The sequence below is a fragment of the Ambystoma mexicanum genome, chromosome 1q (assembly GCF_040938575.1).
Source record: "Ambystoma mexicanum isolate Mex_15411 chromosome 1q, UKY_AmexF1_1, whole genome shotgun sequence".
NCBI lineage: Eukaryota > Metazoa > Chordata > Amphibia > Caudata > Ambystomatidae > Ambystoma > Ambystoma mexicanum.
In genome coordinates this window covers 415,888,774-415,916,713 of record NC_090922.1, presented here as the reverse complement: position 1 = coordinate 415,916,713, position 27,940 = coordinate 415,888,774, and the positions used below count along the sequence as shown (strand labels likewise).

Here is a 27,940-nt window from a genome sequence, read left to right as displayed (position 1 = left end):
GACCGCGGTCCTTGCCAAGAAAACATCAATAGGCCATAAACCCTTGGCTTACTACAGCGGACTCCTAGAACCAGTTATGCAAGGCCAGTTCCCGTGTGAACAAGCCCTAGCGGAAGCAGCTTTTGCGATATAAAAGTCTTCGACCATTACTATGGGTTGCCCGGTGACATTGTATGTGGAGCATGCAATTTTTGCGATTTTGGAAAAGTCCAGATCGACCGTGACGGCAGAGTTTCTGGGTTTGAAGTGATTCTATCAAATGCTTCCATACATCCAGTGCGATGTGACCTAGTCAATCCCGTGACATTTGTAGCCAAACCTGATGGCACTGCCCACAACTGAGGGACTTATGAGGGAGAAGAGGAAGAGAGGATGAATGTTAAGGAGGATGCATTGGAGGGAGGTGAGGTAGGGAAGTGAGGTACTCTTTGTTGATGGTTCCTCGACAATTAATCAGGACACTGGTGAGAAGCATACGGGTATGGCCGTTGTGGGGTTGATGGATGGGGAATACAAGGTCAGAATGAAGAAACGGTTGCTATCACATTACTCCGCGCAAGCGGCGGAACTAATGACAATGGAAATGAATAAGTGGAAGGCAGTCACTATTTTATTCTGACTCTGCGTATCTATCCTCCACTGTACATTCAGGCTTGTCAAGATGGCAGAGAAGAGGATTTAAGAGATCTGACAAAACCCCTGTCCAGCATGCTCCACTGCTACCCAGACTAATTGAAGCGTAAACACTGTGCACAGAGGCAGGAATCATTCAGTGGATTGCTCATACTAACCGTACTGACCCAATAGCGCTTGCAAATGATTTCGCGGACAGAGCGGTGAAAGAAGGCACATATTTGCCATTCACAGATTCCCAGAAAATGGAAACGGTGTCCCAGCAGGTACAGTTGCCAGCTCCCAGCTCCGTAAACTGCGGTTCCTTTGCTTCAGATTGTGGAAATGCAGGAAAGAGCACTTAAGGATGAGAAGGAGCTCTGGGCAAAGAGGGGATGTGACCTCTCGCCCACGGATTTGCTGTGGAGACAGGAGCTTATGAGAAAAGTAGTAATGCCTGTAGAGCTCCTTCTTGTGGCTCTAGAGCAACTACACTATCCGTGTCACAGTTCTCAGCGACAAATCGCAGCAGAGCTCCAGAAGGAATGGTTTATACCAACCCTCCAGGAACAGGCGAGTACATTTGTAGGGAACTGTATAGTTTGTAGGGAATTAAATCCTGGAAACACCATGAAGACGGTAAGAGGAGTTTTGTCCAGATCTTCAGGGCTTTTTCGGGAGCTCCATATATATTTTGTATATCTGATACAGAGATGTAAAAAATTGTGATCTCATTGTGGTGATTTGCCCATTTTCCCGATTGCTTGACGTTGGTCCCTGCGTACACCCTGATGCTAAGTCTGCAGCAACATTTATGGCGAGGGAGGCATTTCCACAATGAGGACATTGTGAGGTCCTGAAGTCCTACAATGGGACCCACGTTTTTAATGCCTTATTTTCAGAAATCACTTTGCTCTTGGGAATCAAGCACAGGTTTTGTTTGGTGGACCACCCCCAGGCCAATGGAATCGTGGAACATTTGAAAGGAGTTCTTAAAGTTTATTTGTCAAAATTGTGTAGTAATTTAAAAACTGGTTGTACTGCTTACCATTGGGCCTTATATTTGAGAAATCAACTAGGGAAGGAGCCCCACCTTAATCCTCAAGAAATAGATAACAGGACGCAGATTACACACACCACTATCATCTGCACACACAGCATCAGAAGCGGACGATGTTGTCATGCACCTTCCAACCTGGCGCTTATGGAGATGCTGGCGACTGCGGCGCCGGTAACCCATTCTCTGTTTGTGTTGGTTTTAATGACCATCTTCTGTGTTCACCGTTCAAAAACTCCTTCGGTTTGGATCTTGCTCTCTGATTCTGCTTTAGCCCGTTTTCTATCTCCACTGGTTTCGATCTCTTCTTGGTAGCGGTCTAGCCTATTTTCTGTAGTCCCTTCTCTATGTTCACTGTGCCTTTATGGTCCAGTCACTTCCTATCTCTTTGCGCCTTTTCGGATTAACACGCTAGTACTCTTGTTTTGGTTTCTGTGCCTCTACTTACTCTCCGGTTCCTCTCCATACCGGCTTTCCTCTCCTCTATCTTTCCACCTTCCACCCTGCTTGTATTTTCTTACTATTTGTACTTCCCTTGTACTCCGCTTCCCTCTTTCTGCCTTCTTTCCTTTGACTATTTTTGCAGCTCTGGCTCTTCTCCTTCCCCCGCTCTTCCCGTCCTTGGCTACCAGCTCCTTGGGGGTCCTGCTTACCTTTTGGTATCGGTCGCCTCCTTCCCCTCCCCCGTCCATTGCTTGCTTACCTGATTTCCAGCGCTGGACCCTCCTTTTGCTTTGGATGTGCTCCGAACGCTGTGGATACCGTTTACTTTCGTTTTTGGAGGACCTACTACTTTCCGGAACAAGCGGATTCCCGCAGCAGCAACAAATGCACTACTGGAAGAAAGAACGTCCAGTAACATCCCAGAGAGGCTTTTTCTTCTCGTTGGCCCCCTCGGAAGGGGGTCCTTGCCTGCCTGGTAAATTGAGGCAGCAGAGTGGCTTCCATCCGGGGACGGCCGTATCTCTTAAACAAAAAAGGCAAAAGACCGCAGGAAAAAGACACCTACACTATTCCTCTACCGACGATACAGGTGAGGAGGAGGGGGAATTCATTCTAAGTGACCATCAGGAAGAAATCGCCAGGATTGACTTAAGTTACGACAGATGTATGCATAGAGTACAAATGGCGACACAAGTCAATCGAGAGTGTGGAAACATCTAGATAAAGTATCTAAAATAGCAGATATGGCTCGAGGAGCCAGAGACCTGTTAAGATATAATTACTAACATGTATTTCTCAGTGTTTTAAGGGTGAAGGATGATGCCTGTTGGCACAAATGGGAACTGCAGCTGCACGCTTCGCATTGCCGATCTGGCTGAAGGTACATCAGCACTTCTCAATGTGTTTTGGTTGTGTGCACAGTTTTCGTATCAAAAATTAGTTCCCGCCTGGCAAGGTGCGTGCAGTCTCACTACACTGCACGTGCCTGTTCTTATTGTTCCCCAAAGCCATTTGACACTTGCCAGACCAACACCTAAAGCCACATCTGTGCTTATTGTATCCCCTGTGCCCTTTGCGTCCCTCGTGTTATCAGACATGGCCAATTCAATGACTTTTCCAGAGCATAAAGAAGCATACTCGTTGAAACGGACAAAAATATCCAATTACATTTTGTGTACAGAAGAACTGATGAACATTCCTGAGCAGTATCGACTGATCAGCCAAACTGAGATGTTCTTTTCTTCTCTCTTGGCCCCTGGTGATTAGGCTATCGTGAATGCGAAGTGGCTTCAAGTCACCCGTTATTAACTTTTACTGTTTGTAAATTCTTCAGAGTCAGCTTTTTGTGCAATTAAAGAACTACTGCAGGCCTTGAGGCTCATAGCACTGCAGAACAGGTACATCCTCCACCTCCTATCAGCTATGAGGGGGGGGTCAAAAAATTGGGAGTATGTGCTGCACCTTTGTGCCTCTTGTGATTAAAAAAATGGGATTCTGACACAGGCAATTGCCGCATTGCATAACCTAAGGCGGGTCATGGAGAAGGAAGCAGGAATTACAAATGACCCTTGGTTGGACTCTTTTCTCTTGGGTGCCTTCCTGGATGAGCATCGCTGTAAAGATCCTCCTGCCAATTTTGGTCTATTTGCTCATTATCTTTTGTACTTGGTGGCAAGATAAACTATGTGGCACCCGACAAAGCTGGTTGATAGAGGTTGAAGGGTGGGGGAAGGCAGCTAACTGTATTCGGGCAGCTGCAATAAATCAAAATGGTCAGCTGCGGCCAGGTAAGGGTTTTACCAACTGGTACTATTGTGGAGAGGAGATGTAATCTTTTTAAGTACATGGGAGCCTGTTATTCAATGTCTAGGGAAGTCTGCCCACCTGGCAGGTTCAGTTTGGGGCTGAGTAATAAACCTGATGTAGGGGTGCTTAAGGGCAGAATGGACGAATGCTTTATGGGTTTCGATCAGGTTCTCAGGAATGACCAGGAGGACAAGCTTTCTGAAATGGTAGTCGTTGGAGATTAGTATGAAATGAGGACTTCAGCAAGTCTGGGCGGAAACATGCTCATCGCCAGTTCCAAGGGAACTTGTTTGTTTCTCTCCCTCCTCGTATTGTTGAAGTATCGTTGGTAAAGCCATGTGCATCACGACTGTGGTTAGATGTCCCAGACCCGATGGAACCTGTTGTAAATAAGGATTGTTGTGTGAATGTGTAACCATGTGATGATGTCAGGACCTACAATGGAAATATCCCAAAAAGGGGTGTGCTATAAAAATGAGAATAGGAGCCAATGTAAATGTATGTCGAAAGGGGGTGGTGGTTAAATAAATGTATCCAGTGAGAGCCTGGGAACTGAAGGGAATTCAATTTGTTTTTATAGGGTTGACCAATCATGTTTGGGGGATGACTAACGAAATATGTGGGAGTTTTTTAACTGTAATAATAATGTATATAATGTGACATCTTTGTGTGGTTTGTACAGAGGTGGGCATATTTTGGGTACATAGATTGGAGGTCCACCCACACAATTGCCTTTTTTTTGCGAAATGGCAACTTCACCCAATTCTTTTTGCTTCTTTGTTTACCACAGAATGTGGGAGAGGCTCCCCACAACCCACTCTTCTACCCCACACCCCTCGTCTATCTATCTTACCCAAATTTACCATATATGATCAAATAAGTGGCTACAGATTTGGCAAAAAGTTTCCATTTCGGCTAAAGTGGGGTATACTTCACCACCATGGAATGCCAAGTACAAACCCTGCAAATTGCATGATCCAGAGGCTCCACCTCATCACCAGAAGAAGGGACGACACCGGAGAAAGAGAAACAACCGTACCGGATTCGGGGTGAAAACGTGGCACCAACAAAATGTTCCCATGGCTACTGTGACAGAGTCCGAAAAAGGAGTGGGGCTAACAAGTCTATTTAACATTTTCAAAGAGCAAACCGACCTCCTGGCGGGAGTGCAGGAAGAGAAGGGTCCTACAGAATAAAAGACCAATGGGAAGCAGGGGGAAGCACATAACAAGAGTAGGCTGGAACGGAGGCCAGACATGGATGAAAGATGATAGGGAATGGAGTTGGTGATCCAAGAGACAGGTGGTTGAGGGGAGACAGTGGAGAAGAATCCTGAAGAGACTGACAGTGGTGTGGGAGAGTGCAGGTAAGGTACTGTGTGAGATAGGAAGTGGTTCCGACAGAGTATAGTGTTGTGAAGTTCTTAAAAGGTGATAAGGGTGAGAGGAAGGGTAGGGGCTAGAGAGAGTGATGGGGTTTGTAAATAACTGTAGGTGTCAGAGTGAGAGAGAGCGTGACACTAGTATGTTGGGGCAAAGTAAAAGTGGTAAGCGTGGAGTAGAGGAAGGTAGAAGGAGGGGACAGGAGGAGAGTATAAAAGATCAAGGCATGGAGGGGCTAAGACAGGTTATTGAGACTAGGGTAATGAGGGTGATAGAAGGGCAAAGAGGGCAAGAGTGTAGAGAGAAGAGACTAGCAGAGGAGAGGAGATAGAGGGGCAAGAACTGGAGGTAGAGAGCTATTAATGGTGACTGGAAGAGAGAAAGAGACTGGCTGAGGGGGGTGAGCGTGGAGAGAACCAGTTAAAAATGACAGGAATAATCATCTTCTATAATAGAAAAGAACAAGTTACTTACCCCTGGTAACGTTCTTTCGATTGGATGTTCCTACCACGTATCCTCATCTTTGATAATTATCTTCCAGCTTCAGCTGCTTCGTAAAGAAATGCTCGACAGAGGGCGCTGTGCGGTAGCGTTGATGACCAAGTCCCTCAAAGGCCTCTGCTCGATGGTCGACGTCATCCGCAGTATATGTAGCACGCGTAGCGCCTGTTGGTTTCAGTGCTTGTTCAGAGGAATTACTAGTGCCTCCTTAAACTTTAGAAGACAGAGAGCGCAGAGTGTAAAACACATACATTCCACAGAGGGGTAGGTTGGGAGGGGCAATGAGGAATAGGTGCGAGAAACATCCAATCAAAAGAACATTACCAGGGGTAAGTAACTTATTCTTTGAATGGATTGCCTCTTCCCATGTATTCCTCATCTTTGATAGCCTCCTAAAGCAGTAATAGTCTTGGAGATGGGAAAAGAATTTAGATCTGCCTTCAGCAGTTATCACGGACCGAGTGTAAGACAGTTTTCCCGAAGCTCCCTCTTCAATAGAAGTGTCCAGGCAGTAATGTTTTACAAAGGTGTGCATGGTAGACCAAGTGGCTACCGCAAAAATGTCTTTAATAAATACTCCTCTCTGAAGAACGGAAGAAGCAGCCATGCCCCTGGTCGAGTGATTTCTTAGACCCTCTGGGGGATCTTTACGAGACAGTCAATAGCATTCTTGGATAGCCAGAATAATCCATCTGAATAGAGACTGTTTTTTTATTGCTAACTCCAATTTATGACCTGTATATCCGATGAATAATTGGTCGTCCTGGTGAATTTCTGGCATTCGTGAGATATACAAACTGAGAGCCCTCCTAGGGTCCAGTGTATATAATCTCTCCTCCTCCTTTCCAGGATGAGGAGGGGGTAGAAAGTTGGTAAAACTCTCTTTTGGGACAAACTGAAGTCAGACTATTTTTGGCAGAAACGAAGGTCTTATTTTAAGAATAACCTTTATCCTTATTGAAGAGCGTATATCAAGGTTTACAAGACAGTGCTTGCATTTCACTCACCCTGCAGGCAGATGTGACTGCGACTAGCAAAACTGTTCTTCGGGCCTCATCACGAGTTGGGCGCTAACCCCGGCGGTATTACCCCTGTGCCTATTAGCCTTACCGCCACAACCCTGGTGCTATTAGCGCCCGATCACGGATTTGGTGGAACGGTAAGTCCCCATTTCCCATTGGGCCCATTTGGGAATTTCCCAACACAAGCTCAGAGCTGGGTGTAAATCAGCCAAGCCAGTGATTTGGCGGACCCTTAAATGCGGCAGTAATAGCGTTACCGCCGCATTTAAGGGTTACCACCAAACTCGTGATGAGGCAGTTAGTGTTAGTAGTCTCAATGGACATGAATGCATGGGTTCAAAAGGAATGCATGTTAATAATTTTAATACAAGATTTAAATCCCAAACAGGGGCCTGAAAGGGAGTAGGAGGAAACACATTAGTGAGTCATTTAAGAAACTGAATGATTAAATGGATTTTAAAGTAGGAGGCTTCCTCTGATGAGCACTTGAAATTCGATAGCACTGCCAGATAACCTTTTATTGCTGTGATCTGGAGCCCTAGATTTGCTAAGTGAAGTAGAAAAGATAACACTGGGCGTATCGCACTGAAAAGGATTCACATTCTTATCCCTACACCAGCTGCTGAACTTGTTCCGAAGACAGCAATATATGGATTTTGTTGCTGGCCTTCTGGCCGAAAGCAAAATCTCCATCAAGTCTTCCGGGAGGTCCAAATCTTTGTGCCTCAGCCTATCAGAAACCAAAGGCTGAGTGTTTTGACCTCTGGATGGCGAACCTGACCCTCCTCTCGCAAGAGAAGGTCCTCTCTTTGTGGAAGACGTATCGGAGGGCAGATGGACATGTCCAAAAGGCCCTGGTACCACATCCTCCTGGCCCAATACAGGGCAATTTGGATAATGGATTTCCCCAACTTTCTCAACCTCCTGATAACGTGAGGAATGACGGGGACAAGAGGAAACGCGCACTGAAGTGGAAACTCCCAGTCCACCACGAAAGCGTCTCCTAGGAGATCCTCTGGGGGAAATTCCCTGGAGCAGAATAGCTTCCACTTCCGGGTGACACTGGTCGCTAACAGATCCACTTGAGTGATTCCCCAAAAGGGGGAAGATCTTGATAGACTTCCTGTGCTAGTTCCCACTAGTGGGAATACTTTGCTCTGCCTGCTCAGAGCATCCGCTGCCGTGTTCTCCTCATCGGCTAGGTGAACTGCTGATAGGGAGATTCCTTCTTGAATTGCCCAGTACCATAGCTGCATTGCCTCTTTGCACAGTGGTAGTGACCCTACACCTCCTCTCTTGTTGAAGTACTACATGGCCACTCTGATGTCTGTCATTATCAGGACATTCGTTCCCTGTACAGAGGGTAGAAAGGCCTTCAGTGCTAGTCCGATTGCCCTCAGCACCAAAAGATTGATAGGTAGTTTGGACTCCGATGGAGACTGACGACTGCCGATTGTCAGAACGTTGGTGTGATTGATTGATATTTTATTTCTATCGCGCTCGTACACAAGTGTTTCAGAGCGCGACAAGGCAAGGGAGGGGAACAGGGGAGAACAAAACAGCGATCTTACTAGGCCCATTGACATTGAGAACGCGCAAGTGCATGGGAGAGGGGGGAGGGGAAAAGTGCATGCACGGGGGGGAGAGGTGGAAAGTGCGAAGCAGAGGAGAAACAGATAAATAACAAATAAATAATAAAGGCAACAAACAGTGGTAATGCAGCCGGCAATTTGCAAGTGCTAGGTTTAAAGCAGCAGACAGGGTAGGTCCGATAAGTGCAGGAAGAAATAGGGGGGGCTGTATGGGTACAGATACAGACCCCAGTGCAAGGGGTGGCCCGGAGGCAGTGCGGCAGGGTGACAGGATGAGCAGGTACCTAGGCCCAAAAGACAGATGGTGGCCAGGTGCACGGTGCCAAGAGAGAACAGATCAGCAGGAGAGAGGGGGAGCGAAGGCAGAAGAAAAGAGGAAGGTCTTGAGGTGCTTCCGGAACCGGAGATGGTTCTCCTCAAGTTTTAGAGTGGCAGGGAGGCTGTTCCAGAGGGAGGCCCCAGCCGAAGACAGAGATTTACCCCAGCTCGTTTATTAGAGAAACGACTGACCCCGAGTGAGTTGGAGGTAGAGGAGCCGTCTCGCAGTCCTGTTCTGGATTAGTTGCAGAGGGCGGAGAGTAGAGGCAGGTAGATTTAGAAAGAGGCTGTTACAATAGTCCAAGCTAGAGAGAACCAGAGCTTGAGATACCATGAGCTTCTGTAGGAAGGAGAGGAAAGGCAGAGTACCTCTGAGGAGGTGCAGTCGGAAATTTGACTTTTTAGAGACCTCAGAGATGTGGGCGGAGAAGGAAAGGGTGGAGTCAAAGATGACCCTGAGGTTCTTATCCTCACAGGTGGGGGTAGGAGGAGGGCCAAGTGAGGCCGGCAAGAGAGTGAGGGGAAAGGATGGTGAAGGTGTGCCGATGAGGAGGATCTCTGTCTTGCTGGCATTCAGACAACGATCATTGGCGGCACACCAATCTTGAATGGCAGTTAGGCAATCAGAGATGAGAGAGGGAGAGGAGGTGGCAGAGGGCAGCCTGAAAATGAGTTGAGTGTCGTCAGCGTAGCACTGGAAATTTGAGCAGAAAATGGCAATGCAGTGGGCGAGAGTTGCCAGGTATTGGTTGAAAAGCCAGGGCGAGAGGTTAGACCCCTGGGGAACACCACAGGTAGAGAGGAAGATGGATGAAATGAAGGACCCAAGTTGGACCTGGGAGGGTCGATCTGAGAGGAAAGAGGTCAGCCAGGCCAGAGCCCGATCAGTGATACCCATGTTTTCACGGAGACGGTTGAGCAGGATGGTATGGTTGACCGTGTCGAAGGCAGAAGAGAGATCGAGGAGGATGTGGGCTCCCCACCCCGTGAGGCATCCCTCACTACTGTTATGTCCGGCAATGGTTGCCAAAAAGGTTCTCCCTTCATAATGTTGTCCTTGCAGGCCAAACACAAAAGGTCCTGTGCGACTCTGCTTGGAACCCGAAGGAGGTCCGACTTCCTGCCTGAGAAGTGGGACCATTGAGTTTGGAGAGCACTTGGAGAAATCTCATTCTCAGACGAGCCTCTGGCATAAGAAAAATGCAGGATGCCATGAGGCCGAGCAGCAAAAAAAAAAATCAAAGGCCGGAAGACTCTAGGCAGTCTGAAATTTGGTGACCATCTGCAGAACGCGATGAGCCCTGACCTCGGCTGGTGAGGCTTTTCCCGAGGAGGCATCCAGGACTGCTCTGATAAATTGGAGTCTTTGAGATGGTATCATGTTCGACTTCTTGTAACTGAGGGAGAAGCCCAGCTTGTGGAGAAAGTGGCAAGCCACGCTGAGATGTTCCAGGGTCTGTTCGGGGGAGAACGAGTCCTGATCAGCCAATCATCCAGGTAGGGGTAGACGTGAATCCCCCCTCGCCTGAGACTCTCTGCCACCACCGGCATCAACTTGGTGAAAACCCTCAGGGCGGAGGTCAGCCCAAATGGCAAAACTCGAAACTGAAAATGTGAACCGCCAACTGCAAACTTCAGGTAATTTCTGTGCTTGGGTTGATTAGGCACCTGAAAGTAAGCATCCTGATGGTCCAATGATCATCCAGTCTTGGAGTTGGAGTGCCTTAAGGATCTGAGAAAGGGTAACCATCTTGAACTTGTCCTTCCTGAAGAACTTGTTCAAGTTTCTTAAGTCCAAGATGGGTCTCAATCCTCTGTCCTTTTTGTGGATTCGAAAGAAATTGAGTACCAACCCTTGTTGCTCTCCACTGCAGGTACTGGTTCTATTGCACCTTTCTCTAGCAGGATCAACATTTCCTTCAGAAGGAGCGGGTTTGGAATTTTCAATGAGCTGTTCCCCAATGCAAGATCCTGGGGCCTTTTTAGAAAAGGAAGGCAGTAACCCTGGGCTACTGTTTCCAGTGCCCAACATCTGAAGTAGTGTCTCACCACTCTTTCAGATGCTGAGAGCCTGCCTCCCACTGGGGTCTTGTGGATTAAGGCCTCAAAGAGGTTTTGAGGCAGCTGAAGCAGCGACTGGGGGCAAAGCTGCCGCTGCTTTGGCTAATTTAGCACCTCTTTCTCATCCACCACGAGGGAATATTCTTGACCTCTATGACTGGCTTGTCCTCGCCCCCTTCCAATTGAGGGGTAGAAACAAAAGGACTTACCCCTCCAAGATGACGTACCGGAGTAGGAATGTTGAGGCTGTCTAATAGCAGTGCTAAGAGATTTAGCCACCGCTTTAGAGGTCTGTATCCTTTCCAGAATTTCATCAGCCTTGCTACCAAACAGTTTTGAGCCGTCAAAAAGCATATTGAGTAATCTAGATTGCACGTCCTGTGCAAATCCAGGCTTCCTCAGCCACGCAAATCTACGTAGCACTGTGCTTGTCGCCATGGATCTGCTAATACTATCTGCAGTATCCAGACCAGGCTGGAGGCACTCGCACATTGCCTCCTTACCTTCCTTGATGATAGCCAGGAAGCGGTCTCTCTCTTCCCCTTCAGGGATGTGGTCAGCTGCCATTGCTGCACAATCCCACAAGTTGAATGAAAACTTAGATAAGGCACAAGTGACATTTGCCGATTGCAAAGCCATGCTACCGGCAGTAAATACTTTCCTCCCCCTAGCATCCACCCGGTTATCATCCCTGTCTGTAGGAATGGTAGGGTAAGCAGATTGTTTGGTGGACATGACTGCTTGGATCACCAAACTTTCTGGAGTCGGGCGCTTGGTCAAGTAATCTGGGTCACTGCTTGGCTGTCTATATTTCTTGGGAAAGTTCTTATTAACCGCAGAAAAATAATCTGGGTTTTCCCAATTTGTTGCAACTTGTTTTGCAAAGTAATAGGGAAGGGTAGAATGGGATCCCTCTGTGGACCTTGGTCTAATATGTCCATTAAGTCATCCTGTTGAAAAAAGAGGAGCAGGTCTACACCATCCCAAATATTCTACTACCTTGGTCATCAATTGTCTATATGAACTGTCAGCATGATCTGCAGGATCTGGCTTTCCAAATTCCAGCTCAGGAGATGTATCTACTCCACTGGCTGTTTGTAGTTTGTCATACAGATCTTTAAGCCTAGATTCCTCTGAAATAAACTCATCTGGCACAGTTGGAGTGCCATATTGAAGACCAAACAGTGTCTGATCATCAGATGGTTCATGTTCTTCATAGATTGAAGAATGATTTGAAGATTTCAAGAAATCTTTTTCTGTTAGAGGCTTATAAGGTTTCTCTTGTGTTGCCTTCAATGGCTCTGAAAAAGTCTTCTGAGTAGGCCTCGAGGCCAAAGGCGTTGAATTTTTCGACTTAGGCGTTGATGGCTTTCGATATGGGTGTCGAAGGTTCCGACGTCGAGCGTGTCAATGGACCAGATTTTGTTTTTGTTGAAGATGTCTTCGACAAAACTCTTGAAGGGCTGGCCTCTCGACTTGTCGAGGTCCTCAAATCTTTCACTCTTTTGAGGTTCCGAAGGCTCTCAATGTTCGTCAGGCTTGCGTCCCGTACTCGAGGGTGCAAAGGGTTTAGTCTTAGACTTCCCCTTGTCGTCTTTAGGCAGAGCGACCGGGACATGGTCTTTCTTCCATTCTTTCGAGGGAGTAGGGGCTTCTCTCAAAGATTTTCATCTCCCTCTGACACTCTTCCCATTTTGCTGGATAGTCGGATTTATTTGGACATGTTCTTCTCTCGGATGAGGAGTCACTCGAGGAAGGAGGAGACCTATTATGGCTTTTCTTTGACTTCCTGGAAGATCAAGAATGATGCGAACGACTTCTCATACAAGATTTCTTTGATCTTTTTCGACGAGGAGAATCTCTCGACTCACCCAAAGTACGTTTTTTCGGGACAGAAGGGGATTTTGGAATTCTACCCCCCGCCAATTTACCTTTGCACACTCACAGAGCGGTGTCAGTCATCACCTGACATGATTTGCACTCCTGCGTACGATGCTCTGTGCCGAGGCACCACAGGCAAACGCGGTGGGGGTCAGTGATGGACATCTTCGACCCGCAATCCCGACATTTCCTAAAACCTGTCTTGGGCGTCGATGGAGTTGACACTGAAGACATTATGTTTTTCTATTTAACGAACATAAGTGCAACGCAATTTCTCTCGAAGCGAAAGCTGTGTCGAAAAAACTGAACTAAAGCCAACGGGTGCTAGGCGTGCTACATATACTGCAGATGACGTTGACCATCGGACAGAGGCCTTTGAGGGACATCGAGTCAATTGACGCTACCGCACAGCACCCTCTGTCAAGAATTTATCTTTTTCAGAGCAGCTGAAGCTGGAAGATAATTATCAAACATGATGAATACGTGTGAGAACACAATCCATTCAAACATTGATTTATTCACTCTTTCATTAACTGCTGCAGATTAATGTTTTCATACACAAGCAAAAGCACAAACTGAACAGATCAGTAACAATCTCAACCGTTTCCTACCCTTCCAAGATGGTGCAAGCATAAAAAATGCTTTCATTACGATGCTAAGATCCAATGAAAGGCACTCTTTCATCGCAAAGCAGCCGACTGTTTTAGATTGGGTGCTTAATTTCTTTTTTACCCACACTTGGTGGCCCGGTATGGACAAAAGGCTAACTCAAATGACAAAAAGTAACAAATCTTGATTTACAAACAGCAAAACAAAAAAATTGCAGCAAAAAATGTAATACAGCAAAAAAAAGAGAGTAAAAAGCAATGTACCAAGAAGAGTGGAAATAAAGTAAGCTCTGAAAAGCACCATGCGACAACCCCTTTTTCAACTTAAACATTTTCAACTTGGTTCTATAAAATTGCCACAATAACAGAGGTTGTGCCATGATGCACTTGGTTCTGCATCATTTAGCAGCCGATTGACAACAGAGCACTTCCAATATGTACCTTCAAGACTACCAGCAGAGAGCTAAAATTATTTCTAGTCAGACACGAAAAAGGGGAAACGGACTGGGTGCCATGAAGATTGGATTACAAAAATAGATACATTTTCAAAGTTAAAGTATGTATTTACTTGCCTTGACAATAAAACACTTGGGAATGGGAATTGTATTATTTCCTAGAAAAACAAATAGCAGCAAACTGGAAAAGGGTGAGTAAAATAACCCACTTCAAATCTGTAACCCTGGTTGTCGATGTGTTGCTTTGGAAAAGTATCGCATAAAAAGTGCCTGCACTGACCATATGCAAAGAAAAGGAAGACAAAGATACTCAATCTTCCTTACCAGCTTGGACAGTCTTATGTGTAGTGTCCTCAATGAGTATTATTTATTATTTGTTTTAATGCTGCAATTCTATGGTTTCCCCAGTGGTCTGTGATCAGAGTGTTTGGGGATGGAGGTATAAGCCAATTTAGAACAGGAACATAAATACTCTATGCCTCATCATGTGCACAATATATCTTTTAGTGTGAACTAGGATTTTGCACCCACTTGGGTATCTGCAGAGACTCAGTGAGAAGTGGTTATTGGCAGAGGAAAACAAATGTCACTTAACAATTGTGGTTTACCTTTATTACATCAATACAGTACTGATGACAATTAACCTGCAATAGAGCAATGAAAGTTTTACATGGGAATTGTGGTCACTCACGTCCTGTCAAGTACAATAAATCTCACCTGGCTTGAAAGTTATAAGACATGAGCGATTTGTGCAGGTGCCTTCTGGAAAAATAAGTACCTAGGATAGAAGTAATGCTGAATTAAGATTTGTAATGAATACTTGAACATATGAAAAACGACATATGTAGCACATTTTTAAATGTATAATGTACGATGGAGCAGTCCTCCAAATCATACTAGTCAGCAGTTCTAATTATTTAGCTTTGAGAATCTATGCACTTGCAAGTTGCCCACTGTGGTAACTTGAAAAGATAAGCAAATTGCTCACGAAAAGGATCACATTATCAAGGTGTTGCAAAGATTAGAATCCACTCTGGCAAATCTAAGGCATGGTTAAAAACGGCAAGACATTAACTGCAAAGATTGACACTCACGCATTGTGGTACATTCAAATGATGTCTCTTCAAAACTCCTACATATGAAGGTGGGGCATCAAATGTCACTCAAGATAAAGAAGGCAGTAATCATGTAGTACCATTTATTATTATTTCATATTTATTTTATTTATATAGCGACTATCGCGCACATGCTTTACATAGAGACAATTGGTGCAAATGGGTGTCCCCGCCCCCTGCCATGGAAGAGTAATACGTTTGATACAAACATGTTTATTTTTATAAAACAAATATGAGAAGAGCGCAAGGTGGACTGGATAAACAAATGTAGGTTAATCAAAGAGGAATACTAGCTTGCTTAAGGACCGTAGTCCATGCCTAACCTTACTCGAGTTCCACTTCCAGGCAATCCAATCAAAGACTTCTAATAAATGTACTTACCTTCTGCTGCAGCAAGTCCACTTATTTATAAGTAATATATTGGGTATCCTGGAAATGATCATGATCTCCCAGGTACCTCTATGTCGGACAAGGACAAAAAACAACTGATCAGGATCGCCTTGGATAGATCAATGCTACTGTTAATGGCTTTAATATATACTACATCTTGTGGGGCTTTTCAACTCCTTTTTTTTCAAACTTCTAATTTTATAAAGTTTTTCATAACAGAAGGAAAAACCAGAAGCCCTATCATAAACACAATAACACAAACCACAACATTTACCTTAGTTTCCGCCCACGCCCATACAATGAAAAAACAAAGTGTCCGAGCAGCTACTGTCCCTCTCTTCGGGCAGCATGTCACACAATCCCAGAAAAATATAGATGGGGTGGGTGGTGTTAGAAACCTAATGGTATTCTCCCGTATACTCCCCCTTTTTACCAATCAACATACCCAGTTCCTCCCATCTCAGTCAGAAAACAAAGAAGTATACAAACTCTGAGAACTACCTGTCCCACAATGCCTCAGATACTGACAAAGAGCAGGGAAATGAGAGGAAAATACCCAGGCTTGAGACTCGAGATTCCCCCCTTTCACCTACTCAAGCCAGAACCCTTGCCTCTTTAGTCAGGGGTCACTTACCTTCTACCCATATCCCCCTTCCCAATCACTGGGACAAAGAAGTGCAAGCAAAGAGGAAGGAAGATTTCCCATAGGGATCAACAGGGAACAGCTTGCTATGGAGAACGGCCATGTTGTCACCTTAATGAAGTCAGGCAAAGTCAGGCAATTCATTTCAATCATCCAAACCTGACTTCACTTAACCAACAGGCAAAGTTTAAAAGGTATGGTTCTAAACAGCACATAGTGAGCTGGAAACCTGTTTTATACAGAGGAGACCGCAAGGCAGTGGACTGCCGGACCACAAGCGAGGAGGAGCACAGCATGCCAGATCGTGACCCACTGAGTGAGAAAGGCTGCATAATGGAAAGGGAGCCATGCCTCCCGAGAGCTTGAACAAGCCAAAGAACTTGCCACAGACATTGTGTGAACAAGTGCTAGAGCCCCATGGGGAATGAGAGCCCAGGTGTCAGAGGGGCCATGAGAGTGAGCCCTAATTCCAGGGCTGAAGGAAGGAAATTGTTACAGTGCAACGCGGCAGCCGGCGAGTGTCCAAAGCTCAGAGGAGCCCGGTGCACGAGCGAACAAAGTGAAAGAAACCTTTTGGTACATATATGTGAAGTACATTGCCACCAAGGAAAGAGCATGTGACAGCAAGATTACTGAAAGCCAAGTACGAGAAAGAACAGTATAAAAAGGGTGCAGAAGCAGTGCATTCAGGAACTGGAAGTTTAAGGTGTGTGAATATAAAGAGAAAGAGGAAAGAACAAAGCCTCATGGGACTTGTGGTCTGGAAGTGAAAAAGTGAAACTAAAAATACCAGAGACTCAAGCCACTGCCAGGATATCAGGGGGGTCCCACACAGGGCTGGGGAAAAGATACTCTGCATTTTTTCAAAAGGACCTAATGTTAGGAAGAAGGAAATGAAGGACCTTTCTTGAACTGTGAAATGAAAGGTCCAAGCCCGATCGAGGGAGACCAATTGAGAACATTTTAAAGTGGATCTGAGTCCGATGGAGGGGGGCCTGGGGTGAACAGTGAACCACCGAGAAATTGTGCATGTGAAAACCTGAGAAAAAAGGAACTTTAATGTCTGTAGCATTAGGCCCTCTGAAACACGAGACTTTGAATGGCATAGACACTTTGGCACAGAAGTCCCCGATGCTGAGGTTTTTAATTGCACCCTCGTGCTAGAGAAGCCAGAGTTTGTGCTAAGCGCGAGTATGCTGCCTTGTCCAAAGCTGAAAACGTGGGCAAGGGGAGCCAACCCCTCAAGTATCCTGACATATTTCTTGAACCCTTCTCTTTTGCATAACATTGTTTCCCACACTATTTGTATTTAGAAGGATTGGCAATAGGTTTATTAGTATAGACCCTTTTATTTTGACAGACTGTCCTATGACTGTGTTATTATTATTTGATGGTCGTAGCTTGCTCCCATCTTTAGATTTCGCATTACATATGTGTTTTACCAACCCATTTGAAAGTTCAGTGAGCACCCTTAAACTGTGATCACTTGTGTATGTCTTACTGTTTGATACAATGCCTTCCTTACAGTGGGGATAGAATCGGACCATTACCCCACCGGCAATTTGTAAACATCACTGGCAAAAACGCCTCACACTACCATATATTTAGTTAGAAACCCCAGCCACCCCATCTCCACATGAGCACACCCCCCATGAATGGCTGCAGTGATCCTTTCCATCCAATAAACGTCTTTGGCTTTTGAAACCCATTCACCATGCCCAGCAATCCCTTCAGCTTCCAATGAATAGCCATACAAGGGCTGGCCGCCAGCAACAAAAAATGAACCATATAGGGTAGGCCCCTGTATTCACCATCCCTCTCTTCCAAAGCAAATAAAACAAGCATGAGCTCCGGAGCAGGGGGGGGGGGGGGGGGGGACAATTCTGCAACCTCCTTTACCCAACCCAAAACCTCCACCCAATACACATACACTCTCCTACACGCCCACCATGTGCCAATAAGTGACCCACACTCCACAACCACGACCAGACCAAATACATTTTACAAAGGCAGACAGGGTCATATTGCCACCAACAGAGGAGCCTAATACTGTGTAGCCTTTATGGACATGATACCACTGTCTTAAATGCCCTTCTGACACATCAACTGTCACAACCTCTCATCAATGTCCCTGCCAAAGTCACTTTGCCATCTGCCCCGGAGACCCTTGGTTCCACCACCTGGAGTGACAATGAACGTCCGTAGAGTGCAGAAATCAAACCTTTCATATCAGAATAAGAGTCTAGTATTTTCTCAACCTGTGTGAGCTCCCTATGTAACTGTGGCTTCCATTTCTCAACAAATAGAGCCTCTTAAGCCGTAGACAAAATCCACAGCTGCCGTATGTGTAAAGCCTCCTCTAGCTCCTGAATGGATATGAATGTTCCTACACGCCACAATTGCCCCTCTCTAGCTAACACCCCCCACCCCCTCTCACACCAAACCTGGTATCCGGGCAAATCAGGAATCTCCTCTCTTATGCCAGGCACCCACAGGTGACTCAGAGGGGACTGCCACGAGGTGACCACACGCATTCTCACTCCCGGGCACTACAGGTCCCAGATAATCCCCAGGAAAGGATGTTCCCAAACCCTGAGAGGTATCTTCCACCTGGGAACCCACAACCACTCTCCAATAGTTGCCAGCCGCAGGTGGGGGTGGAGGTTCTCCAGGAATACCCACTGCCTATCCTGTTCTTTCCGTAAACTGCACTGCCTCATAGTACACAAAAAGGTCAGGAAATCCCACACACCCTAAATCCTGGGGGAGAACCAGAGTATCATAGGCCACAAAAAGCACAGCATTCGTCCCTTGGCTTCCCTGAGTAACGTGTCGGATAGCAGTATCGGGAGCGTCTGAAAAAGATCCAACGTCCTAGGGAGGAAGTTTATTTTTCAACACATTAAGGTGTTGCAATCCAAGATATGGTACGTTTCTCCCAATTAGGCATGTCACTGGACAAAGTGCCCAGAAAAGGAGGGTAAATAGCATCACATAAATCTCTCAACCTATGAGTAACCACCACCCAAAGATAACGCGTCTCTAATTGCACCTCCATGCCTAGTTGTTGCAGTGTCCCCAGATCCCTAGTTCAGTCCTCATCAAAAGGGTACCGAACAACTTGGCCCGATTAACTTAGTACCAGGACAGTTCACCAAACTGACCTATCACCTGCATTACTGCTGGGATCAAGGTGTGCGGATTTTGCATGTGGAGCAACACATCACCATAAAGCCCCAGTTTAAACTCGCAACCCCCCACTCGGATCCCCACCACCTGAGGGGTATTCCTCAGCCACTCTGCCATTGGCTCCCTTGATAACGCAAACAATAGGGGGGAGAGCGGACACCCTTGCCTGGTCCCCCTATGGAACATAAAAGCCTGAGAATACAGGCTGCTAACCACCACCCTAGTGGACGGGGTATATTACAATGCCTGAATACTTTTGAGCATTTTCTCCCAAACCCATATTTCCCCAAAAACCCATACAAAAGGCCTATCGACCTGATCAAAGGCCTTATCCACATCCAATGCTAAATCGTTCGATTACCCCCTTTACCTCGAGCCATGTGCATCAAATGCAAAGTCTTCCGCAAAGTGTCCAAACCTTGTTGCCCTTTAATAAAGTCCACCTGGTGAGTGTAAATAAGTCGCAACATCAAATTCTTAAGTCTAGAGGCCAACAGCCTTGTAAAAATCTTTGCAATCGACGATGAGCAGGGTGGATATCGGTCGATATCCACCACAAGACCTAGGATACCTTCCCCCCTTGGGAATCACCAATATCAGGGCCCGATGAAAGGTCTCGGGGACTGCGGGGGTTGGGGGGGCTTTCTGTCATTAAAATATGATTAAACAATTTGACTAAGTTAGGGGGGAGACAACCCGCAAAAGATTTCGAAAACCAAGGTGTAAAACCATCATCACCGGGTGCTTTCCCAATCTGCATCCTCCAAATCGGAAAGAGAAGTTCCTCAGGGCTAACTGGAGCCTCAGTAGCTAATAGCTCATCTCCTCTCAACCTAGAAGAGTCACATCCCGAAAGTACACCTCTTTCTGCCCTCCAACCGGCTCCATCCGAGAGCAGTACAGCCCTAGAAATGTTCTCCGCTATCCCTTCCGAACACGCCTCAACTTGGGCATCCACCCCATCGATTTAGTCAACTCATCTTCCAGCTCTCTGCTCCTGCAAACGCGCTGCCAAGAGCCCATCAGCCTTAACCCCTTTTCATAATACTTCTGCTTCAGGAATTGCAATTTTCGCTCCATCTTACCCAACTCAAGGGTTTTCAATTCTTACCTCTTCCTTCCAGACTTCCTGTATTAACCCCTCTCTCCCATATAAACGGGCCTGTATGCTCCATTCCAAAGAATCAATCACTCCCCGCAGCAGAGTTTCAAGTAAATCCTGTTGCCTTTTCTTCCTTGCCTTCTCTCGAATCAACAATCCACGCTAGGTAGCCTTGGCCGCTTCCAAGACAGTGCAGTAATCCACTTCACCAGTATCATTATATCAAAGTATACCCAAATAGCCTTCTCCAACTCCTTGCAAAACGTCACGTCTTTCAAAAGAGAATCATAACATTTCCACAAACAATCCCTGCACTGCAAACCCAGAATGGAGAACTCCATATAGACTATATCATGGTCCGACCAGCTAATCGGCGCAAGGTGACAAACTCCAGCTCTACCAAACATACTTGCCCACGCAAATATAATCTATTCTTGTAGAAGTACCATGGGGGTGGGGAAAAAAGAGGATGGAGCGGTCTCCATACAGCCAGTCGATAGATAAAGACATTCTCAGAGACCCCCCCACACTCCTCTCCCAGCATCCGGCCAACTGCTGCCCCAACTGTTCTCCTATCCAACATTAGATATGCCCACATACTAAAGTCCCCCCCTCCCAATATAATGGGTCCCGTAGCTCCCCTAAACAAATGGGCTAGAAAAACCTCCAGGCCCGGCTCCAGCAGTGGGGATAGGCCAGCCCAATGCCATTCTCTGCCCCCCCCCCCTAGAAAGAAGGCCCAGTTTTTCATACACAAGAGTCATGAGCTGACCACCAAGATTCCTGCTAACTTCAGTCGTAGAATAGTGCGACTCTCAGAGCCTTCAGGTCTTTTTTAGGACGTCAGGCTGGAGTAAAATGCCCAACCTGTCCTGTTTGCCTGACCATTTTCCAGATGGTCCCATTTTATAGCCAGGTGATATCCCTATGGCAGTGCCTGGCAAATGCCTATACCTTGTGTACTCAAAAGCCCAAACTGTTGTTGTTGCCAATGCGCACTGGTTTCAGTTTGTCTCCCTAAGTTAAAGTGTATATGCCCAGAAGTAGGTGCCTTGCTTGTTACGCCTAGAAAATCAAGAAGCACCTCACTGAGTTGTTCCAAAATAGCCCTACCTGATAATTGCCAGGCTAGGATGGGGAGTATGGACCAGCTTCAGATCTTCTCATGCATACTTGCCAGTTGGGTTCTGACCTAAATAATACCCATCTTTGCCTGGATGGAAGTCTAGCCTGCCTGGCCAGAACATTTAATGAAATTAACTGATTGGGAAATGAACTGGATTAGTACTGACCTGATAACATCACTCTGTTGGAGTAACTATTGACAGTGTGTGCATGCAAACACAATGGCCCTCATTACGAGATAGCCGGTAGGAAATCCACAATAACGGCATGAAGTAGCTACCGTTACCAGCATGCCTTGAGTTCGGAATTAATGTCCGATTCCGAGCATGACTTGCCGTAACAAACGTCACGCCGGTAACGGCAGCGCCGGCATACCGCTAAAGCATCCACAAACCCACAAAACGGCACCCTCAATGCCCTTGGCACCGGCACTGACATCACCAACCCGCAAATACCAGCCCCGGCATACCAGTACCGGAAACTGCGTCATTGCGCCCGAACGGGAAATGCACCGACGGCCATCTTTAAAAACACAATCCATTGCAATCCTCCGAAGCCAGGAGTATAACACAGGAGTTGGAAGCTGAAGACCACAAAGGGACACGTCAGCTACCCGGAGGAACGTTCGCCGCCGCAAACCTAGGTTTAGTGAGGTGGAATTAAACATGCTTGGCAAGACCCTCGTAGACAATGCTGACGAGGTATTTGGAGTGGACCTGCGCAGCTGCGCAAAAAGGAGTTCTGAACTGAAGTGGCCAACAAGGTCTCAGCGGTAGGCACTGCACCCAGGACCATAAGGGGCAGCCACAAATGCTGGGACGGCCTGCGTCTCAGAGTGCGAAACCTACTGAGCACAGCTAGGGGCAATCCACTAGTGGTGGACCACATTCTCCCCTCAAACTCCACCCCTGGGAGGAAAGATGTGCCACCATCCTGAACATGGCCAGCATCGAGGGTGTGGGTGACGCTGAGCATGGAGCCGCAACATCTGGAGATGCAGGTGAGTGTCCATTACTAACATCCCATAGCCACTCCATCCCCTGATCGCCAATAGTGCCATGTGCATGACTGCAACCAGATACCCGCTGGCCTGCAAGACACTGACCAGACCCTCAAAGCAGTAAATCTACCCACCATGGAGACTGTCCACAAGCACCACAGGCACACAACACATGTCCCATGCCATGCAGACAGACCGACCGTCTGCATGCGTCAACATTCCAGCAAGGTCAACATGGCCCCTGTGCCATGCGTCAGCATGGCACCGACAATACCTGTCCACAATTCATGCACCATTGCAAACATCCCAATGTGCACATCCAGTGTCCCCTCTGTAGCTGACGACACACCAATGACCCTACCTACACACGCATACCCACACTCCCTCACATGCAGACTACACAAATGCACAGTCCAGGGTTGCATATACACGACATCAATGGCCGAAGCACCACAACAACCCATCCCACATGCACATACCAAATTGTGTAAAACATCATTACGTACCAACACTGCTCCACCCCTGCACATGTGTGCTGCTACAAACTGCCCCCACCATGATTCAAAGGATGCACATCACTGTAAATTGAACTAAGTGTGATGACTGTTGCATGGTTCATAGCACAACAATGAAGTACCCTTAGATTGTCGCCAACAGGCACCTCATCCGGCATCGAAAGAGAACTCGCAACTACCCCAACCTCTGCTGTATGTCGGCACAGCCACAAAAAGACAGCTCGCAGTCAGGAACCAGCACACAGCCAGGAACCAGCACGCAGCCAGGAACCAGCATGCATCGACGGCCGACCAAAGTCCATGGCCTCCACGTCACTTCCTCACAGCCACCCTCGCACACCAGTCAGCCTCAAGAGCCATGCAAAGACACCTTCAGGCAGGCAGCAGCCACAGCACAGCCCTGAATCAGTGTCCGACTCGCCACGCTGTAACTCAACACAGGGCATGAGTGAGGCTACACAAGATGAGGAAGCAGCATCACCGCCGACTGAAAAAGAGGATCTGCCCATTCCCCAGCAATGACCATGCCTGGCGATCCCATATCGCCCATACAGAGTATGCCCGAACTTGAGGATTCAGACACACCAGAAATGCGTAGCACATTACGTGTCACAGCTGCACCCAGCAACATGGAGGAGACCGGACCCGGTGACAATGAAAATGGGCACCATGAGCCAGAACCCAGGTTCAGCCCAGCAGCCCCAGCAGCCCACCATCCATGGCCATTGCCGGAATGGTGCACATTCGCAACATTAAAGCACGCCTCACCCGGACCGAGGAGCGTCAGGAGGCGATGCATGTACTCCTGAACCGGTACCTCACTGAGGCAGAACTCACAAGGCAGACCATTCAGGACAACACGAGAAAGACTGGAAGGATGCAGGTCTGGGCAACTAAGGCGTTGTACCAACTGGCCAGAAGGGTACGTGAGGGCAACAAAGTCATGTCCTCAATGGCAGAGTCCATTAACCTCCTAGTCACGGCCATCGCCGAACAGCGGCACATTATAACGCAGCCAGTTGAGTCAGCCAGTGCTACGCCCAGCCCTTCGACACATGGCAGCAACCTTGCACCTCTTATTGAAGCTGACCTGTCCGATGGGTCCCCAACCACCAGCTCCAAAGAGGGGGCAGAAGTAGGCCTTTCACTACAGTGCCTGGCAGCGGGAACCTTTTGTTGAAGGGATGTTTTTGGCATTTCACATACGACATTGGACATTGTTTTTCACTTTGTGGGGCGGGTGGGTGCAAACGGGTGTTAAAGGGGGAAGGCGTTTTGTGCAATATTTGGTGGTTTAGTTGTAATTGGGAGTTGTAACCATCTTGTCTAGACTGAGATGCATGTTCAACCTGTCACTTTTTATGTATAGTTCACCAGGCATTAATACACGTGTGTTTGAAAGCAATACAGTTGTCTGTACATTATTCAATGGGTGTAAGAGTATTTAATGTAACACAATGCAATGCATACAGTGTGACAATTAGACATTTCCATGTGTGGATCATCCATCAGAAATAACTTGCAACCAATGCCTGTCTTGTGGCCTGTCCATCATGGCCATGGTGATGCTGAGGGTGTCCAACATCCTCATTATGATCGTCGTCATCATCGTCCTGTGGCAACATATCCACGTCCGGGGGCAGGGGCACATTATGACGGATGCACATGTTGTGCAGTATTGCAAAAGCAATCACAATACGCCCCACCCTCTCTGGCCCATAGATGAGGGCACCGCCAGACCGGCTTATGCTGCGAAAGCGACTCTTCAGTAGGCCAAACGTCTTTTCTATTGTGACGCGAGTCCTTGTAGGTGTGTGATTGTATGCCTCTTCATGTCGGTTACTTGGACGTCCGATTGGCGTCAGCAGCCAGACCATCAGTGGATACCCAACGTCACATGCATGTTGACAGAGAGGGTACCGGTGATGATATGCATCGTTTGACAAACATGGGTGGGTCTATTCTGTTCAGGCATGATTTTCAGGGTTTCAATACTAGCCGTGTGCACCAGTGCTCCAGGATTGTGGTATGCTGTGCAATGTACACACGCCCAACACGGCCCACGCATCAGACAGATTCCCAGTGCTTGCACATTCCCCCCCACCCCAATTTTACCCCACATGGCCCACCCATCAGGCAGATTCCCAGTGCTGGCACATTCCCCCCACACCCCATTTTACCCCACATGGCCCACCCATCAGGCAGATTCCCAGTGCTGGCCCATTCCCCCCCTTTTACCCCACATGGCCCACCCATCAGGCAGATTCCCAGTGCTGGCACATTTCCCGCCCCCCACAATTTTAGCCCACATGGCCCAACCGTCAGGCAGATTCCCAGTGCTGGAAAATCACCAACCCCATCATCAATGCCTCTGCCCCTGTGGTCACACTCTCACAACAGCCATGTAATGGCTCCGGCATCTCGGTCCATGCAGCTGAGCAGTGTTGAGTTCCGCAGGACCAGTGCATCGTGTGTCGACACAGGGTATCGGGCACAGCAGTGTGTGATGATTTTGCTGGCATCACACACCATTTGGATGTTAATCGAATAGAACTGCTTCCTGTTGCGGTATACCTGCTCAATGGCATGCCGCACCACCAGCTGCACATGTGTGCAGTCTATCGCACCTATGATGTTTGGCATGCCTACTATACTTTGGTTGCATGGATCTCCGCTGTTGTACATGGCATGCTGATGTTGTCACGTACATGTTTGAGGAGTGCCTCAAATACCGGGGTCAGCACGCGGGGGAAGCAGGGTTGTGATATACTGTGCAGTTCACCCACTGTGTGCTGATGGGTTCCAGTTGCCAGGAAGTGGAGCGAGGACACTCACAACCTTGAGCGGGGGGGGGGTGGCTGTCCGTATGTTGATAATGCTCACAAGGTCATTGTGTATGAGTTACACTAGTGCGATGATGGCGTCTCTGGCCAGCCGGTACAGGGTGTGGATTTGTGATGGGGTTAGGGTGAAACGGCTGACACGTTCTCTGGGGATTGTTGGGTATGTGCTGTCCGCCTCTGACCCTCCATCTCCTTCTGTGCATTTGCTGCATGGCCTGCCTCACTGCCTCCTCGGAGTAGCTGTTCCTGCATGTACTCCACCTCCAGCAGGGCTAGTGCTAGCATTTTTGCTTTGGAAGGGGTGTGGTGTGTGGGTGTGCTGCCTTTGTACTGTGGCTGGGTTCATGGAGTGCACATGTGCTGATTTGTTGCACCTGTGGCTGTTTTCTATTCACCTGATCCCTGTTAACGCCTGTCCCGCAATGCCGGTGGTTCCGGCATCTTCCTTGGTGTTATTACCGGTATGTGGATGCTGATATATGCATGTCCGTGCACCTCTGAATGTGCACTGGTCTGCGGCATGCCGGTGTTTCAGGCACGGCAGGCGTGTGTCAGGGATGCTACCGGCATCGGGGATGCCGCTCGCGGAAAGGCCTGTGCCGGTGTTGACTTACTCACAGGTCGTAAAGATCTAGTCTGGTAATCGATGCCAGTATTTCCGTACCGGCATCGATTTCACCAGACCGGCAAGCTTGTAATGAGGCCCAATACATCATGTGTAATGTGGGTCTTGTTTGGAAAGTGTGATGCAACTACTGGGTGTTTAGGCAGTGCCAGAAATGGAAGTTATTTACTCTGGGATCCCACCAGTAACAAACAGGGTGGGCGGGACTGGAGGAGTGCCCACCCACTTCCCCCAAAAACACTTGCCTCTCAGAAGATTGATCCTGAATACCTGGAAAATGACACAAGAAAAGAGCATTTTGTATTATGTTGCTACCTTAGTATAAAACTAAAAAAAGGGCATTGAAATATTTCCTCTAGAGTGCAATCAGAGGTGGATTTAACAGTAGGGCAAGGGACACATGCCGATGAGGTACCCTGCTCTGCCTTGCTCCTCTCAAAGTCAGCCAGGGCTGCATAGGTCCTCACAAGGAGGCCATATCTTTTTAGCATGTCTCAGCAGCAGATTATCTAAAATGTAATTGACACTTGTTTCTTAAAATTATATAAGGTTTTAATAAGCTATGTAAGTGTGATTGTTGAGCGATTAGGAATTGTGGGGGTACAGAACAAGCTGTGTGACACAATGACTTTTGCTATGCATTTCATTTCAATCTATGTCTGTATGGGATTTTGTGTATGTTCTCATTAATTTGCATTCAGGAGCTTTTAGGCTTCTATTCGGAATGGAGAAAATAAAGCCACAATCATACAATCGTTTTAGCACTGCTTTTTCCACTCCACAGGACTTGGAAAGTGACCCCCTATCATTGTAGCTTTAGTGGTAAAAGTAAGCGGATTCCAATTTATTAATTGTTGGAGAGATTTACACTTTTGCAAACACGTAGGGTACAACGGACGAGAAAAGGCGATCTTTGCATATGTTTTGCTATTTACTTTTCAAGCACTTGGCAGAAACAATCAAAATTGCCAGTAGGGGTCCATTTGCAAGAAGGTGCAAACAGGAGTGGTCCCCATACATGAAATGCAAGATTCAAAACAAAATGATCCCATTACTCTTTTCATCAACCCATTTTTACAATGTTATACATTGTCAGGTTGGTTTGCCACGTAGCTTGTGCATTTTTAAAGTAATCTGTATAAAATTGAGTATTTAAGGTATTTAAAACCAAACTTCAATACATGTTTATACCAACTTGAGCTGGGAGGATGTGTGGTCAAGTACATACGTTTCAGGCTAGGTCAAATTCTGGATTTACCACTTAACCAAAGTGTATAATGCTGGTCAAATCATACAATCTCACTGCGTGTTTCCTACCAAAATTAGGTGCCCCTAGAATTAATTTAGTTTACAGTATATGATATTCCAAAAAAGGACCACTTATGGTTTAATAGATAGGCAACGCAGGGGTTAGGGCGCCAAGGAGACACACACACACACACACACACACACACACACACACACACCTTTCTTTGGAAAATATAACGCCATATTTATTGAACAAAATTTTGCCAATCAATAGCAAACCAACGCAAAGATGTCAAACAAGAAGTCTTCATGGTCTGTTGCATATAATAAACCGTATGTACTAAACAATTATGTATAGGAGGTGGCAGTGGAGCAGCGGCCCCTCATTACTGCCACACCCTAACAG

General features: G+C 47.0%; 1 protein-coding gene across 1 annotated transcript in view; it reads right to left on the bottom strand.

The window, feature by feature from the left end:
• Positions 1 to 27,940, bottom strand: part of LPCAT2 (lysophosphatidylcholine acyltransferase 2) — a 1,163,987-nt gene that overhangs the window by 810,531 nt on the left and 325,516 nt on the right. The window contains exon 5 of the mRNA XM_069639642.1: positions 14,457 to 14,517. Within this exon, the coding sequence (XP_069495743.1) occupies positions 14,457 to 14,517 (61 nt within the window). The remainder of the gene's footprint in view (positions 1 to 14,456; positions 14,518 to 27,940) is intronic.